Source organism: Leptomonas pyrrhocoris (genome assembly GCF_001293395.1).
Source record: "Leptomonas pyrrhocoris isolate H10 chromosome Unknown, whole genome shotgun sequence".
Taxonomy (NCBI): domain Eukaryota; phylum Euglenozoa; class Kinetoplastea; order Trypanosomatida; family Trypanosomatidae; genus Leptomonas; species Leptomonas pyrrhocoris.
Window position 1 is genome coordinate 15,635 of NW_015438382.1, and position 14,443 is coordinate 30,077.

The window sequence follows — 14,443 nt, forward strand, 5'->3', positions numbered from 1 at the left end:
GAACTATTTCGTACCCCTTTCCAGTGCTGCTTACGTATTCTTTCACCTCTTCTTACAGCTATACGCGTGCTAGGTAGTCACTTTGTGTACACGTGTTTGCCGTCACGCTGACCCAGAGTCAACGGTGCACGGCCTCATATGTTTTTTTCCTTTTGGAGGGCCAGCGTACGTTTTCGAATTCTTTCCTTTTCCGAATTCCATTGGCCGGGTCTTGATCTTCTATCCCCCTCTCTGTGACTTTTCTTTCTCTTTTTGTTTTGGGGTGTATTTCACGCGGTGACACACATTTGGGCTGGCGTCTTTGAATAAGGTTCAGTGGTGCGGCTTTTGCTGGTGTAGATCCACAGCACGTCTTTCTTTTCTATTCTCCGTGGCCCCATTTTTCTGTCGCTCTCTCAGCTCGATTGCACTGTCGACGCACAAGGAAGCACATAAATACCCAAGTGATCCTGTACAGTAGACTCCATATCTTCTTTTTTTGCTGTAAGCAAACAAATAAATAGCAAAAACGGGCGATAAATATACGCTTCTCAATCTTTTACTTCTGTAGAGCACGCAAAAAATTTCAAGGCAAAGCCGAACTCTCAAAAATGCCGACTAAAATGGCTGCGGCCGACTTTGAGTTCGGTCCGCCACTTGGCACCGGTGCCTTTAGCAAAGTTGTCGTTGGGCTTTACAAGCCAACGGGGGTGAAGTATGCTGTCAAGTTTATTTCGAAACGATCGATTCTTGATGCCGCGTCTGATGAGGAACGCATGCATATGGCCGAGGTGGCGCGGCGGGAGACGCGAATGCTACTTATGTGCGAGCACCCCAACATTGTCAGGTTCTACGCCTCAATGCAGACGACGGAGGACTTGCTCTACGTCACGGAGCTGTGCGAGGGCGGAGAGCTACTGAAGCACATCGAGCGCTGGGGGCGCATCCCCCTCGAGGCGGCGCGCTGCGCCGCTGCAGAGCTCTTCTCTGCCGTCTTTTACCTGCACCACGGTGAGAAGAAAACAATCACCCCGAATGGGTTCGTCACGAAGCCGGTCCCCGTAATTCACCGCGACATCAAGCCGGAGAACATCATGCTTAGTGCGGACAAGCATGTGCGGCTGATCGACTTCGGCACGGCGGTGGTCTGCGATTCCGCCAATGACAAGGCGACTGAAAATGACACCGGCGGCAACGGCCGCGCGCAGACGTTCTGCGGCACCACCTATTACATGTCCCCAGAGCTGTTAGAGAACAGCTTCACCTGCTGCGCCTCCGACTATTGGGGCTGTGGGTGCGTACTGTACTTAATGCTGGTCGGTCGCCGCCCGTTCGACGCCTCAACGCAGTACCTGCTCATCAAAACAATCCTCGAAAAGGAGCCGGAGTTCCCCGACGACATCGACCCTGACGCAAAGGATCTCATCAAGAAGCTGCTCGTGAAGGACGAAAAGACGCGTATTGGCATGAACGAGATCAAGCGTCATCCCTTTCTTTCCTCGGTCGACCTGAACGCGGTGTCAAGGAAGAATGTGGCGGACTTCTGGCTGCGCGAGATACCGTGGGTGGACGAGTCGACGGTGTCAGCCTGCAGCAACTGTAAAAAGGCTTTTGGCCTCCTACAGGGCAAGAAGGTTTGCTGCAATTGCGGAGGGATCATGTGCAATGCGTGTCTCTCGGCGATGCGTCTCATACCTGAGTCGCGGTTTAGAACGCCTCAGCACGTCTGCGCGGCCTGCGCAACCGTGTTGGATGACGCGGCACCTTCGTAAAACGATGTGTGTGGTGATCACCGCTTGAATTGGCCGGTGTGCTCGGTGTTCTTTTTGTCTTTTGCCGTGGTGCGGTCTCGCGAGTCGTTGCACTTTTTAGGTGCTTCTTTGCCTCCACGCACACAAACGGGAAATGGGAAAGCATGAGAAGTCGGAGAAAGCGGACACGTTCTTATTCGGAAAAGCGTGTTGTTCCCTAACAAAATGCATGGTGCTGCCTTTCGCACGTTTTCGCGACGCGCGCAGACGCTGACGGGGCACCGGTGGTTTTATGGGTGCTGGCAAGGCTCGTGACGGACATCAGCCTGTAGTCGTGTTATACGCAGTGTCGTCTCATTTTCTCGTAGCCACAATCGCGAGTGCCGTGCTGTTTAGTTATACACTCTCCCCCTGCTCTATTCTGCTTTCTTCTTTTAGCAGTCACGAACACACAGGAAACCTTAAAGAACACTCTTGCATTCATCGCACCTGGTCGCGAAACAGCAGGATTTCCTTTGTCTTCTTCTCCTGATTTCAACTAAATCGAATACGACACCTATTTGCCATGAACCCTGAAGAACGGGAAAAGCAAGAGAAGACGCTCGCAAAGCTGCAATGGCTGAGCGAGCGAGTTAAGCCAGACTTCAAGGGCAACCCTTCTCCCTTTGAAACAAAGAAGACACTCCGATCCGTGGAGCAAGCGAAGAAGGCGAAGGCACGGACGCTCGCTGGAGATACGGATTTCCTTCCTTTCTGGCACGGCACTGCGCCGCTCGCTTTGGACGCCACGCGAAGCAACTACATTACATGCGACGCCGTCCCGCCGTGTTCACGGAGCGGAGCACAACCGCCCGCCTACGGCGCACAGGCTGTGGACCCCGTCACCGGCTTAACAGAGATACAGCTGGCGCTTAGTTGGAGTATTCCGCACGTACCACCGCCGGAGACTCCACGCACCTCTTATGAAGCACCCGCAAAGGTGACGCGTGACGCGTCGTACATGCGAAGTCTAACTCCAGACGAGCGAGCGGCGGCGTATCGACAGCACATTTTAGAGCACCCAAAGTGCACGTTAGAGAGCTCTCGGATGCACAATGACCGATGGATGAGTTCCACCCAGCTGGGGGAACCGGTGGCCAAACCGAAACGTGCGCATCGCAACACTGCGCTTGACCGGCAAAACTCTGTTCGTGCCGTGTATCTCATGCGCAGCTCATAGAGCACTTACTTGGGCTTTTGTTTTTCACCTCCTGTTTTTTGTCGTGGTTGTTGATGTACTCCGGCAGCGACTACTGCGCTATTGATTCTTTTTTTTTTTTAGATGCACGTGAAGTCGCGGCAAAATCGATGTAAGGAACTGCTTTTGTTTTGTTTCCCGATACACTTTTTACTTCTAGATTGTGTTTCTGTGTCGTTCATTCACTGGCGTTTTTGCTAGACGAGGTGCAGAACTCGCGTAAGTCTCATCCGTCTCTTTAGCTGCGGTGGTGCCGATAGCAGAGAATAGAACTCTCTCCATATATGGTTTCCGTTTTGTTTTTCAATAACCAGAATTTCAAGGAATCTCGTTACAAGGCCTCGGTGAATGTTTTTTTTTTCTACATCCGCAAATCGAAACAAACAGCACATCTGTAGCGCGTTTAGCTCGCACAATCCCACTTCCGAAGAGCTCTGTCTTTGTATGCATCTTTTCTTATGTGTTTTCTCTCTTTTAAATCCCGCATCTCCGCGTATTTGAGACTGATCGAATCCGCTGCGCTCGTACCCACCCATCCTCACTCCCCTCGCCTTTTACGTATTCCCAGCCGCGTTTCTGCGCAGCTTTCGAGGTGTGCCACATTTTGCTTTCTGACCAAGCTGCGTCCGTTGGGCTAGTCGCTTTCTCCCTTCACTTTTTTCGTGTGTCTCTGCGTGTGCACGTATGCGTGGAGTTTCAATCGATCCGGTTCTCTAGACTCTGGAAGTGTAGAAGCAGCACCGTACCACACCGCTTGCGTATTTATCTTGACTAGTGATACTGCCCTAACCGCAAGGAAGAGAATGCAGAAGAATGGAACAGCTGTGTGTCGGCCGATGCTGTCGGAGAAACGGCGTGAGTCCCTCAGCTCCATGTACACGCTCGTGGGATCGCACAGCGCCGTCAAGCTGTGCAGGTGGCAGAAGTCGATGATGCGAGGTCGGGGCGGGTGCTACAAGTGGACCATGTACGGCATCCAGTCCCACCGCTGCATGGAGGCGACGCCCAGTATGGCGTGCGCCAACAACTGTGTCTTTTGCTGGCGGCTGAACTCCAACCCCACCGCGGCGGAATGGAAATGGATGGTGGACGACCCGAAGGATATTGTGGACGGCATGATCAAGAGTCACCAAGCCCTCGTTAACGGTGTTCGCGGCATGCCAGGGGTGACGGAGGAAGGGCTGGAGGAGGCAATGAACCCGCGCCACTGCGCCCTTTCCCTGGTGGGAGAGCCGATCATGTACCCATACGTGAACGAGTTTCTTCGCCTGCTGCACGCCCGATCTATGTCATCGTTTCTCGTGAACAACGGGCAGTTTCCGGAGGCCATTCGCGGTCTGGGAGCCGTGACGCAGCTGTACCTGAGTGTAGACGCCCCCAACCGCGAGACGATGAAGATACTTGATCGACCCGTTCTACCAGACTACTGGGAACGCTTTAACGAGAGCGTGAGTTGCATGCGGGAGAAGAAGCACCGCACTGTTTTCCGGCTCACCATGATTGACGGCTTCAACATGGAACCAGAGAACCTGAGCGAATACAAGGAGCTCTTCGAGCGAGGACAACCGCACTTCATCGAGATCAAGCGGCTCACCCCTGCCTTTTCCGGCAACCACAACACCATCCTCCGCATCCAAAATGTGCCGTCGTGGGAGAAGATGAAATCGTTTGCCTCGCAGCTGTGCCGCGTTCGTTGGCGACGGCACGCAGTACCTCGTCGCGAGTGTCCACGAGCACTCGGGCTGCATCCTCCTTGCCCATCAGCGGTTTGCCCCGAATGGGATAGTGCACTCGTGGATCGACTTCGGTAAGTTCGATGAAATCGTTCGCGATCCGCAGCGGGCGGCGGCGCTTGTGCCAGAGGATTACCTGCTGCCCACTCCGTCCTGGGCGCTGGCAGACTCGCCGGGGGAGGGCTTTGACCCGTCCCAACAACGACACATTACGGCGAAGCGTCGGAGGCACATGGAGGCGGCCTCGGCAGTGAGTGCGGCGGAGCGCCACTTCTGCGCCGCGGAGGATCCAACGGAAGCTGCTCTAGTCTAACTACTCTTCACAGGTTATAAGTTCCACTAACAACTGTATGAAAGCGCTCTTAGTCACATATTTTGTTTTGAAAAGCAAAGAAAAGCAGGAAAAGCACGGCGGCCGAAGATGCATTTTTAAGCTTCACGTATTCAGTTGTTATTTGTGGTCGATGAGACTCTCTCGGCACTGCTTTCCATGGAAATGGGCAGCAGTTTCTGCTTCTCAATGCGAGTTGCACGACGGAGCTCGCACCGCGACGCCGTCTCAGTGGTGGTGAGGATGATGATAGTTGCAGATCGCACTCGCAAGAGACCATCCCTTCATTGATGCTTTCCCCAATACCCTGTCTGTTCTCTCTTTTTGTCTCTTTCCAAAAAAGCGTCTACAGCACTTGAAGCACGCACACACACACGTATAGGCAACAGCCGACTTACCTTGCAGTATGTCTGGTGTAAGTCTGCTCGATGATGCGAAGCTCTCTCGCCGGGTTGGGGTGCGATTTGTGTCGTTGGTCGTCCCTGTGACAGCAGCCATTTTAGCTGTCGTGTGGAGTGTCTGCTGTCTCTCTCCGATTTATATCAACAGCGACGCAGCGCCAGTGTGGAGTATGGTGAACGAAGCCGATGCGAGTGGCGTGGGTCAACGTGTTGCCTACTCGATTCTGTCCGCCGTGATCGTGGTGGTGTGTGTGGTGCTGGTCACTTTTCTTGTTGTCATTCTTTACCACTTTCACCTGCAAATTGTGCTGTACGGTTGGCTGGCGTTCTCCGCCGTCTCGATGCTCTTCTTGCTTCTGTGGGTGTGGCTGGACCTGGTCTGCACGTACTTTCAGATCCCGTACAACGTTCTTTCCATGGGCGCCTTCGTGTGGAACTTTGGCGTGGTGGGCCTCATCACTCTCTTCTACCACTCCCACCCCGCTGTGACGCAGGTGTATTTGGTCATCGCCTCCGTCCTCATCGCCTGGTCGATGACAGCGCTGCCGGAGTGGACGACGTGGTCGCTTCTGATCTGCATCGCGGCCTACGACATCGTCGCCGTGCTATGGGAACAGGGGCCGCTGCACCGTCTGATTAAGGTGGCGCAGGACCGCAACGAGCCCATTCCTGGCTTCGTCTACGACAGCGCACACGGAGTTGCACCGCTGTCTCGGCAGAGCCCGTCGCAACCGTCTGCTGCGCCGGCAACTGCTCCAGCGACCGGACCGCCTGCGGGGGCCACGGTGGAGTCTGGGGAGTATGTCTTGCGGCACGCAGCGCCGTTTAAACTCGGTCTCGGTGACTTCATCTTCTACAGCCTCCTCGTCGGCCGCGCGTCGCTATCCGGTTTTGTACCGTGGACGTTCTGTTTGGTGAGCATCCTTGCCGGAATGGTGGGCACCCTGCTCTCTCTTTTGCTGTTTCGCACCTCTCTTCGCGCGCTGCCGGCCCTGCCGTGCTCCATATTTATTTCCATTGTGGTATTTGTGCTTTGTATTCTGCTTGTGAACCCGTTGAGCGACTTTGCAAGTCACCGCTTGCTTGTTTTGTAAAGGACCGTGACAACACTCTAAGGCAGTACGACATGGTTTGAATCGATCCAATCATGCAAATACACTCATGAGTATAAAATGCGAAACCGTGCAGTTGGTGGATCGTGACACACACCTCAACCGCGCTGAAGCCGTTTGCGTTTCTTTCCTCTTGACATTAAACCGCCAGCTGCTCTCACTCGGGTCACCAGCCCATTCGTGCGAGATTCTTATACTCTTGCTGATTATAGGCGACGTTATTTCTTCCTTCTATCTTCCTTTGTTTTCATCATTTTCTTTGTTTTCTCTTTCTATTGTTGTTGTTTGTTGCGTTTTACTGGCATGCACATTCATGCACATGTACTCACTTTCACGCACATGCGCATACGCATCACGCTGCAGATTCTACCACCCTCTATACGACCAATACAACTCTGCCCTTTCTCCACCTCTTCCTTTTTTTCCTTTTAATACCCTTTAACCATGCCCGCCAAGCAGCACCACGAGGAAGACGACAACGTGCCTCCGCGCGATGAGGCCGAGCGCCGCGCCGCAGAGTACGAGGACGCCCACCACGAGCGTTCCGGTGCGAAGAAGGTCATTGACACCCCCAGCCACCAGGGCAAGCCGAAGTCGGTGCGCTAAGGTGAGTATGTTGGTTATCTCGCTCAGGATAGCCGACCAACGAGCTCACGCTGTTGGTGACAATCAAAATTACCGTTTTGATCTCAATTGCTATCACGTATTGGAAGGCAAGTGGAAGCAACTTCTTCTTTTACTTTGTTTCTATTGATTTATTCTATTTTATGTTTTTCGACCTTTTTGCTGTGATTCGACCATGTCGCCGAAGTTGTGGAGAACTACCGGAAAAAAAGGCAAACGAACGTCAACGTTATTTATACTAAAACAGAAAAACGTAGCTGATTTTTTTTTTGAAAGGAAATTGCCTCGAAAGGAAAAAGAAAACGTCAAAAGTGATCAAGAAGTTTGGGGCTGGAGTGATACAAGGCGACGCTGAGTCGTAAGCCACAGATTGTTAATATGATTCCCTTCGTCATGGTCTATGAGAGCCAGGACTAGAGGGAGACGAGCAGCTTAACGTCCTGCGTACACAGCGTTTGCTGTGTTTAGCTCTGCGATGAAATCACGGTTTCCGGTGTATGTGTGTGTGTGCCTCAGACGCCGGTTGCAAAGCATCTGAAAACTTGCAAGTTTTTGAGTTCAGTCGTTCGATTGCGAAGCAAAGCCGCAGCGTCTCATCCTTCTCTCGTCTTTCCAGCCATCTCCTCCGCCGTCCTCCTCCTTCACTTCATTTCATTGGTGTTTCACTGCGCGTTTTTGCTGTTGCTGCTAGAGGGGAAAAGAAGACGGTTATGTGAACGTGCGAAAACTGCTCGCACATGACGACAAAGAAACAGGACGCCTCGGCGGAGCTGATAAGCGAGCTTCGCGCCCTCATCGCAAGCGGCGGCTCCATGGGCGCCGTTGACGATCAAAGAGTGAGGGCGGTGGTGGACAGCATGCGGGAGTCCTACCAATACGCACAATCCATCGTCAGCAATCCATACGCCGACCTGACACAGCCCTACTATGCAAGCTCCGTGAAATACCACCGTGCGAAGTGCTTGCGCGACAAGCGGTGCGTGCTCACCTACCTGCTGTGGCGCCAGCAGCAAATCACGGACGCCTGGTGGGGCGTGCGGGACAATCTTCTCGAGCCGTCGCTCTCCAACTCCGAGGCCCGATTTCTCTCCGACTACCACGAAATCATGGTAGAGTACATGACCTCCTTTGACGTACCGCTCGACCTGCGGGCCTACTTGTGGCGTCCGCCGTCCGTGAATCAACTGGAGGTGCGCGGGCTCACCCATTACGAATTCAGATCCTCGGTAACGGGGAAAACCATCATCATCAACATCGGCGACCAGCTGTTTCTTAGCTTTGAAGAGGCAGAACCACTCATCCAGCAGAGTATCGTGGAGCTGGTGGGCCATTGAGGCGTGAGGGGAGCAGAACACGCAAAAGCTTCCGATCCAGTGCAGTTCTTTGCCGCGCCCACCAGCCATCTACGCACGTGCGTGATAGTAACAGACGAAGGAAGCCTCGGATAGAATCACTTCTGGGTGACCTTACCATAGAGCACCTTTTGTGTTGTCCGGCCTTGTTGTTTGTCAAATAATCGGACGGATTCTTTCACGCACACATAGAGAGAGAGAGAGACAGCTAAAAACATGAGCAGATCAACAATGAGAGTAGTCATGGAGAAAGCGGACGAACGCGCAGTGGCGAAAGGAAGCAGGTGCTCGCGCCTCATTTTCTGCAACTTAGTTGTGCACGCAGGCCCACTTCTGGAAAGATACTACTGTGCGAGTCGAGCATCGCCTTCCGCAGCAATTCTGTACCTCCCCCCGTTTCTCCTCCTGGTCGAACGTTGTTTCTTTTTGGCTTTCCTGTCCACTCATTCGTGACCTGCGCTCCACCCTCTTCTCTTTATTTGATGGCCTCAATACAGAACGATTTTACACTACTACGTATCTCAGGTGGACGCTCTTTCCACGCTTGGCGTCTTTGTCGGTGCCTCACGCACCTCTTTCCTGCAACAGTTGCACCTACAGAGCAGTCACAAGGCTACAAGGTTTCGTGCGAAAGGGAAAAGAGGGGTAGCGTCAACTCTCCCTCTGCCATGATCGTTTCTCACAGTTCGCTGAGTGAAGGAGCTCAGCGCGTGGAGCAGGACCGGGGGCGGGACTTTTTTCGTCTACTCTTTCTTTTCGATCGCGCGCGTCTCTCCCTCGCTCTACCCGTCACCAGCGTGGACTGGAAGCTCACGCTCGACTGCCTGGATGAGATGAACTATCGCTACGCCGACTACGCCTTTCTGCTCGGGTTCACGGCCACGTACGTCCTCCGCAACCGCGGGGGGCGGACGTTTCTCTCGCGGTTTCGCCTTCCGATCTACGCGGGGCTCGTAATGTACGACTTGGAGCTGCGGCTGGCCACCCCCGCACCGGCGTTGCAGTACTGGAACTCGATTTGTACCCTCGATAGCGGGCTGGGCCGCGTGGCGCGTGCCCTGCACACACCAAGGTGCTTTTACGAGGTGGCCTCCGACCCACAGGAGAGCCACAGCGACGCCGCCTCCTCTTTCTCCGCGTTGCATGGTGGGACGCGCACCTCTTTTTTCTCGTGGCTCATGGCGGATCTGTGCTACGGAGCGCAGTCCTTGCTGCTGAAGAATGTGGGCTCGTACGTCTTTGACGGCTCGTGCTGGCGTCACCGCCGCAGCGACAACGTCGAAGTGACCGCCCTGGTGGTGAACAACCGTTTCTTCCGTTGGCCGATTATTGAGTCGTGCAAAGGGCAGAAAATGGAGGGAACGGAGTACAACATTAACATGCAGTGGCTACCGACACCGGTGGCGGATGATAACATCCGTCGATCGTTTCAGTGTCACGACTTGATCATGGAAAAGTCGACGGTAGGAGGGAAGTTGTGGTACAAGACCTATTTTGCACTGCTCCGGTTGTTTGGACTGGAATCGTTGTAACTCTTCACAGAGCGCCGCATATCGCGAAGAAGATCGAGGCCCTCGAGCAGGGTCGTCCTTTGTGCGCCAGTAAACGAAACAAACACCCACAATACGAACACCACGGATAAATCTGAAAGCAAACAATTTATACATGAAAGCATCTATTCCGTTCCACAGATAATGGGACCGTGAAACTTTTCCGCCGCGCCCCGGCGTGCTCTACGAAGGAAGAAGCAGTAGGTTTTGATCGTGCTCTTCCTAAGTAAGCGCCATAGCCATATTGACCGTACTCGGTTTAGCTGGAGTAGGGAGAAAAGCTCCTTCATCATTTTGGGTCTCTGCGTTTTGGACGGCGCTCACGCGTCGAGCTGCTGTTGAACTTCGTCAATGCATGAGTTTGAAAGTGCCCACGCGTGACGAGAGCGCCGTTTGACTGTTGTACTGCCATCCCATCGCAACAAACGGTTTCGTTCCCACTTTATCTTCTTCTCTTTTCGCTTTTCTACTCAATTTGGAGTCGTGACACACACACACACGCACACACACACACACACAAACTTCCATTGTCCAAGTGGTAGTCCGTCACATAGACCCTTGTGCAGGCGATTGAATACACCTGCACCACCGACGTCGGTTCTGTTTTTCTTTCTTTATTGGTTTTCTGCGACTCCACCGTTATCGTTTGTGGCTTCATAAAACCGCGATTACCCCCGCACAACTACGTAAACACAGAAAAGGTTGAAGAACACTATTTCTCGCTCTAGCTTCTTCTTTTCTCTCACCATCTGAATCGGGGTACTACCGCAATGATGCGGCGTCTTCGCGTTTCCGCGGCCTGTCCGCGTGATGCCGCCCGCACCCGCATGACGGGCTTCAACCTGTTCACGCAGGAGACACAGAGGCAACGTCGCGTTCTGAAGTCCAAGAATATGAAGGACGGCAGGAAAAACATGCAGATCATGTCCAGTCTGTGGGAGCAACTGACGCAGCGGCGCCGTGAGATCTATAACGAACGCGCACGCCAGCGCAACGCGTTGAAGCTCAGCGACCCCGTGAAGAAGAACAACACCTTCAACCTTATCATGCGGCTTTTCGGTGCTGAGAAGATTATGCTGAACGCGGGCGATGAGGCCTTCATCGCGCGCATTGCCAAAAGCACCATGCAAGTCATGAACCAAAAGGACAACAGAAAACTACGGGCGAAGCTGAAAGTTGAGGACAACTCAGCTGCAAAGGGAAAAACAGCGTGTTCCATCACTTCCGCCTTTAAGCGCTTCTCCAACCCGCACATGATGTTTTTCGACTCCTTCACGGAGATGCAACGAAGTGTGGCACCAACTCGTAAGATTGCTTTCTCGAACATTTCAAAACTGGTGTCCCTCAGCAACGTCTCCGAGTCTGGGGAGGAGTACGTTATTCAAAGCTTCAACTCTCTCTCTGCGGACGAAAGCAATCTCTTTAGCCCAATCTCCGACGTGGAGGCGCCGTACTTTGAGGTGTTCTGCGCTACACGCTGCGGAAACATGGACTACAAGCACTTTAACATCCTTCACCTCTTCGCCATGTTTCGCGGCATCGAGGTGTACATCCCGCAGAACCAGGAGCGGGAACGGCTGTACCGCAGCCTCCTCAGCAGCTACCGCGCGCACGACGGCGTCTACTACCGCGCACGTCGCTGCCTCGAGCGGCTGGAGGCACCCCGAAGTTCCGACTGCGGACTTTACATCACCAAGCGAACGCCCGCACCGGTGAAGATCGCACCGTCCACCTACGGCATCGAGCAGAGCTGGGACGACGTCTCCGTGGCGACGGTGCTGGCCGAGACGCGCCACGAGCAGTCAGTCTACGACGACATCCTCGTGCGTGCCGCGTTGCTTCGGTCAGAGGAGAAGAACGCACTGCTGGACCTCTATCAGATTCGCCTGGAGGGGGCAAAATACGCAGCAAATTTGGTGCGCAAGGTCGCTGCGGCGGCACCGGAGGAGGAGGCGATGGAGGAGGACTTCGAAGACACGGTGAAGGCGGTGCGCGCAAAGAGGGCGGCGAGGACGAAGACGCCGGCCTCGCATGACGAAATTGCGGTGGTCCCTGCGAGGAGTAAAGCGGCACAGAAGAAGCGCGCGGTGTCGCGCACGGCAGAGAGGGAAGCTGCTTCTCCCATGACGAGGACGTCCGCACTCTCAAGAGCAAAGAAGAACGTGCGGTCTGCGGCCAGCTCCACGAAATTAGAGGAGAAGCGGCGCGCGGTAGAGGCAGAGACAGCGGTTGAGGAGAGTGAAGATAAGGAGATGGAGGTGGCGGCGGTACGGCGGACTTCGTCGACAAAGAAGTCACGCGTACTGCAGCCCTCCATGGCGGCGGCGGCGGTGGAGAGCGAGTTGAGCGCGGAGGATTTCATGGCAGTGGAGGAGGTCGGGGCGGAGGAAGAGGAGGCAGCAGATGCCTATGCAGCTGCTCTCGACGAGGATCATGTGGAGAACAGCGAAGAGAGGGAAGTGGCTGCTCCAGCGAGGAAAGGCAGGTCAGAGAAGCGTCGCAGCGCACGTAGTCGCCTCACTGACCCAGCGGCGATGTTGCCTGCAGAGGCACGCGTGCAAAAGCTTGTCACGAAGCACTCGTCAGCGCGAAGGAAGGTGCTGCCCATCACCACAGCCCAGGCTCCCCCCTGCGTTCCTCCGAGGCGCAACGCGGATTTCACAGCGAGCATTCGTGCGCTGCTGAGCGGCTCCATGTGACACCTTAGACAACAGCCAAAAGCAACAACACCAAAGTGTTTTCCCCGTGCTTTCAGGTGCTGTGAAATTCGAAAGATTGAATAGAAGGCGTTAAACGCCGTTTAGGGGAAGCGGAAAGCATGTGACTCGCAGCTTTTCTTTTCTTCTTTCTTCGCAAATATATATTTACTGTGACGCGGCAAATATGCATATACATACTGATACATAACTATAGAAGGAGACATAGAAACTGAACTCAGAACTGCACCACCACAACAATGATAAAAGTTTCAATGGGGCGACGTACTTTGCACCTTTCTGTTGGCACACACGCCGCCGGCGTCAATGCACCGCTCTCTACGCACACCTTACTCGCACGAAGTTTAGCTGCCTGATCTGATAACTGATGTGCTGCGGTGAAGGGCATTGGTGACACTGTCAGTGGGTCGAGACGCACGCTGGCCGGCGTTACCGGGGATAGCGTTACAGGTGGCTATTCATCAAAGGACTCAACACTCTGTCGTTGCTGCTGTTCTCACGGCCACCCAACTACTCCTTATTCCGCAATCCGTCTCTTCTTTTTATGATCGGACAAATGCACATTGGCATCTTTCACAACCGACAGTCCCCACATTCAAGCTGAGAATCACTAACAAGGTGCCCGTGCTCCCATCTGGACTGCATTCCTGCCGACACAAATTCTTCCCCCTCTTCATCAGAACCGTGTGCTCAGCGTCGTTCATAAAAGCTGTCCGCTCATCATGTATTACTCACCCCCCAATGGATATTCCCTCGCGCAACGCCCAGCAGATGGATCGAGTCATCTGGGCGAAGCCGTGGCGCTGTGCCAGTCCATCTTGGCTCGCTATCGCCGCACCGGATGCACCTTCTCTTCGTCAGAGCTAAAGGCGCTGAAGGTCTTGCGCGATGCATGCCCTGACGCCGCACACGACGCGGCGGGCGGGACGGCGGCCCAGCAAAACGTCAGCGACGATTTTTTACGCGACCTCGATCAGGCGGGCAGTGTCCTTCAGTTTGATGAGGAGGTGATGTCGTTCGTTGAGAAGTGCTGTGACTGCACGATGAGCACGAAGGAGGTCTTTCACTGCCTGAACGGCCACCTTGCAGCTGCCCTTCACGCACGAGAGGTGCACACGTTTGTGGTGAACTCGAATGACCACCTTCTCTTTGACCCGGTGAACGGCGTCGCGTCGCCTCTGGATGACTCTACGCCAATCGGCAAGACCTCTCAGTCCCACGAGACCTTCGTCATCTCCAACGTGTTGTACATCCCAATTTGGGCGAGGACAGAGTTTGTGGGCGCGGTGGAGGTGCCCGGCGGTGCCGCGTCGCAGTGCGCCACGTCGGTCTTCGCGCGCCTGCTGCGCGGCGTCACCGTCGCTCTCAAAAACGTGAAAGCGCTATTGGTGAAGGAGCTCGCCGCACAGGAGGCGGAGGCGATGGTGGGCATGGCGACCCGGCTGGCCCGCGACACGCTGGACGAGGCGGTGCTGGTGCAGTCCATCATCAACACGGCGAAGACGCTGACGGAGAGCGACCGGTGCAGCATCTTTCTGGTGAAGGGCAACGGCACGCTGGAGGCGCACTTCGAGGACGGCAAGGTGGTGGTGATGGCCGCCGGGACAGGCATCGCGGGGTACGTTGCGAAGACGGGCATGGTGGTGAACATCCCCA

The 14,443-nt window shown here is 54.4% G+C and overlaps 9 protein-coding genes across 11 annotated transcripts; all 9 read left to right on the forward strand.

The window, feature by feature from the left end:
* Window positions 1-308: 308 nt before the first annotated feature.
* On the forward strand, window positions 309-1,751 carry ABB37_08711 (putative protein kinase; the record flags this gene model as incomplete). Of its 2 annotated transcripts, none has more annotated exons than XM_015807801.1 (1): window positions 309-1,751. In XM_015807801.1, the coding sequence occupies exon 1, from the start codon at window positions 591-593 to the stop codon at window positions 1,749-1,751; it is 1,161 nt and encodes a 386-aa protein (XP_015653459.1). In that variant the 5' UTR covers window positions 309-590. The 2 variants fall into 2 exon arrangements, with proteins under 2 accessions (XP_015653459.1, XP_015653460.1); XM_015807802.1 differs by having other exon boundaries at window positions 315-1,751.
* Window positions 1,752-2,166: 415 nt separating this feature from the next.
* Window positions 2,167-2,949, forward strand: ABB37_08712 (hypothetical protein; the record flags this gene model as incomplete). The annotated part of the gene is made up of 1 exon (XM_015807803.1): window positions 2,167-2,949. The coding sequence occupies exon 1, from the start codon at window positions 2,296-2,298 to the stop codon at window positions 2,947-2,949; it is 654 nt and encodes a 217-aa protein (XP_015653461.1). The 5' UTR covers window positions 2,167-2,295.
* A 584-nt stretch (window positions 2,950-3,533) lies between these two features.
* ABB37_08713 (putative mitochondrial radical SAM domain protein) lies at window positions 3,534-4,778 on the forward strand (the record flags this gene model as incomplete). Its single annotated transcript, XM_015807804.1, has 1 exon — window positions 3,534-4,778. Exon 1 carries the CDS (start codon window positions 3,771-3,773, stop codon window positions 4,776-4,778), a length of 1,008 nt encoding a protein of 335 aa, XP_015653462.1. The 5' UTR covers window positions 3,534-3,770.
* Window positions 4,779-5,372: 594 nt separating this feature from the next.
* Window positions 5,373-6,526, forward strand: ABB37_08714 (putative presenilin-like aspartic peptidase; the record flags this gene model as incomplete). Of its 2 annotated transcripts, none has more annotated exons than XM_015807805.1 (1): window positions 5,373-6,526. In XM_015807805.1, exon 1 carries the CDS (start codon window positions 5,438-5,440, stop codon window positions 6,524-6,526), a length of 1,089 nt encoding a protein of 362 aa, XP_015653463.1. In that variant the 5' UTR covers window positions 5,373-5,437. The 2 variants fall into 2 exon arrangements, with proteins under 2 accessions (XP_015653463.1, XP_015653464.1); XM_015807806.1 differs by having other exon boundaries at window positions 5,382-6,526.
* A 379-nt stretch (window positions 6,527-6,905) lies between these two features.
* On the forward strand, window positions 6,906-7,150 carry ABB37_08715 (hypothetical protein; the record flags this gene model as incomplete). The annotated part of the gene is made up of 1 exon (XM_015807807.1): window positions 6,906-7,150. The coding sequence occupies exon 1, from the start codon at window positions 6,989-6,991 to the stop codon at window positions 7,148-7,150; it is 162 nt and encodes a 53-aa protein (XP_015653465.1). The 5' UTR covers window positions 6,906-6,988.
* Window positions 7,151-7,857: 707 nt separating this feature from the next.
* Window positions 7,858-8,502, forward strand: ABB37_08716 (hypothetical protein; the record flags this gene model as incomplete). Its single annotated transcript, XM_015807808.1, has 1 exon — window positions 7,858-8,502. The coding sequence occupies exon 1, from the start codon at window positions 7,906-7,908 to the stop codon at window positions 8,500-8,502; it is 597 nt and encodes a 198-aa protein (XP_015653466.1). The 5' UTR covers window positions 7,858-7,905.
* Window positions 8,503-9,015: 513 nt separating this feature from the next.
* On the forward strand, window positions 9,016-10,052 carry ABB37_08717 (hypothetical protein; the record flags this gene model as incomplete). The annotated part of the gene is made up of 1 exon (XM_015807809.1): window positions 9,016-10,052. Exon 1 carries the CDS (start codon window positions 9,189-9,191, stop codon window positions 10,050-10,052), a length of 864 nt encoding a protein of 287 aa, XP_015653467.1. The 5' UTR covers window positions 9,016-9,188.
* A 552-nt stretch (window positions 10,053-10,604) lies between these two features.
* Window positions 10,605-12,769, forward strand: ABB37_08718 (hypothetical protein; the record flags this gene model as incomplete). Its single annotated transcript, XM_015807810.1, has 1 exon — window positions 10,605-12,769. The coding sequence occupies exon 1, from the start codon at window positions 10,841-10,843 to the stop codon at window positions 12,767-12,769; it is 1,929 nt and encodes a 642-aa protein (XP_015653468.1). The 5' UTR covers window positions 10,605-10,840.
* A 602-nt stretch (window positions 12,770-13,371) lies between these two features.
* On the forward strand, window positions 13,372-14,443 carry ABB37_08719 (putative cAMP specific phosphodiesterase; the record flags this gene model as incomplete). The annotated part of the gene is made up of 1 exon (XM_015807811.1): window positions 13,372-14,443. A coding segment is annotated over exon 1 (934 nt), but the record flags the coding sequence as incomplete, so codon positions are not given.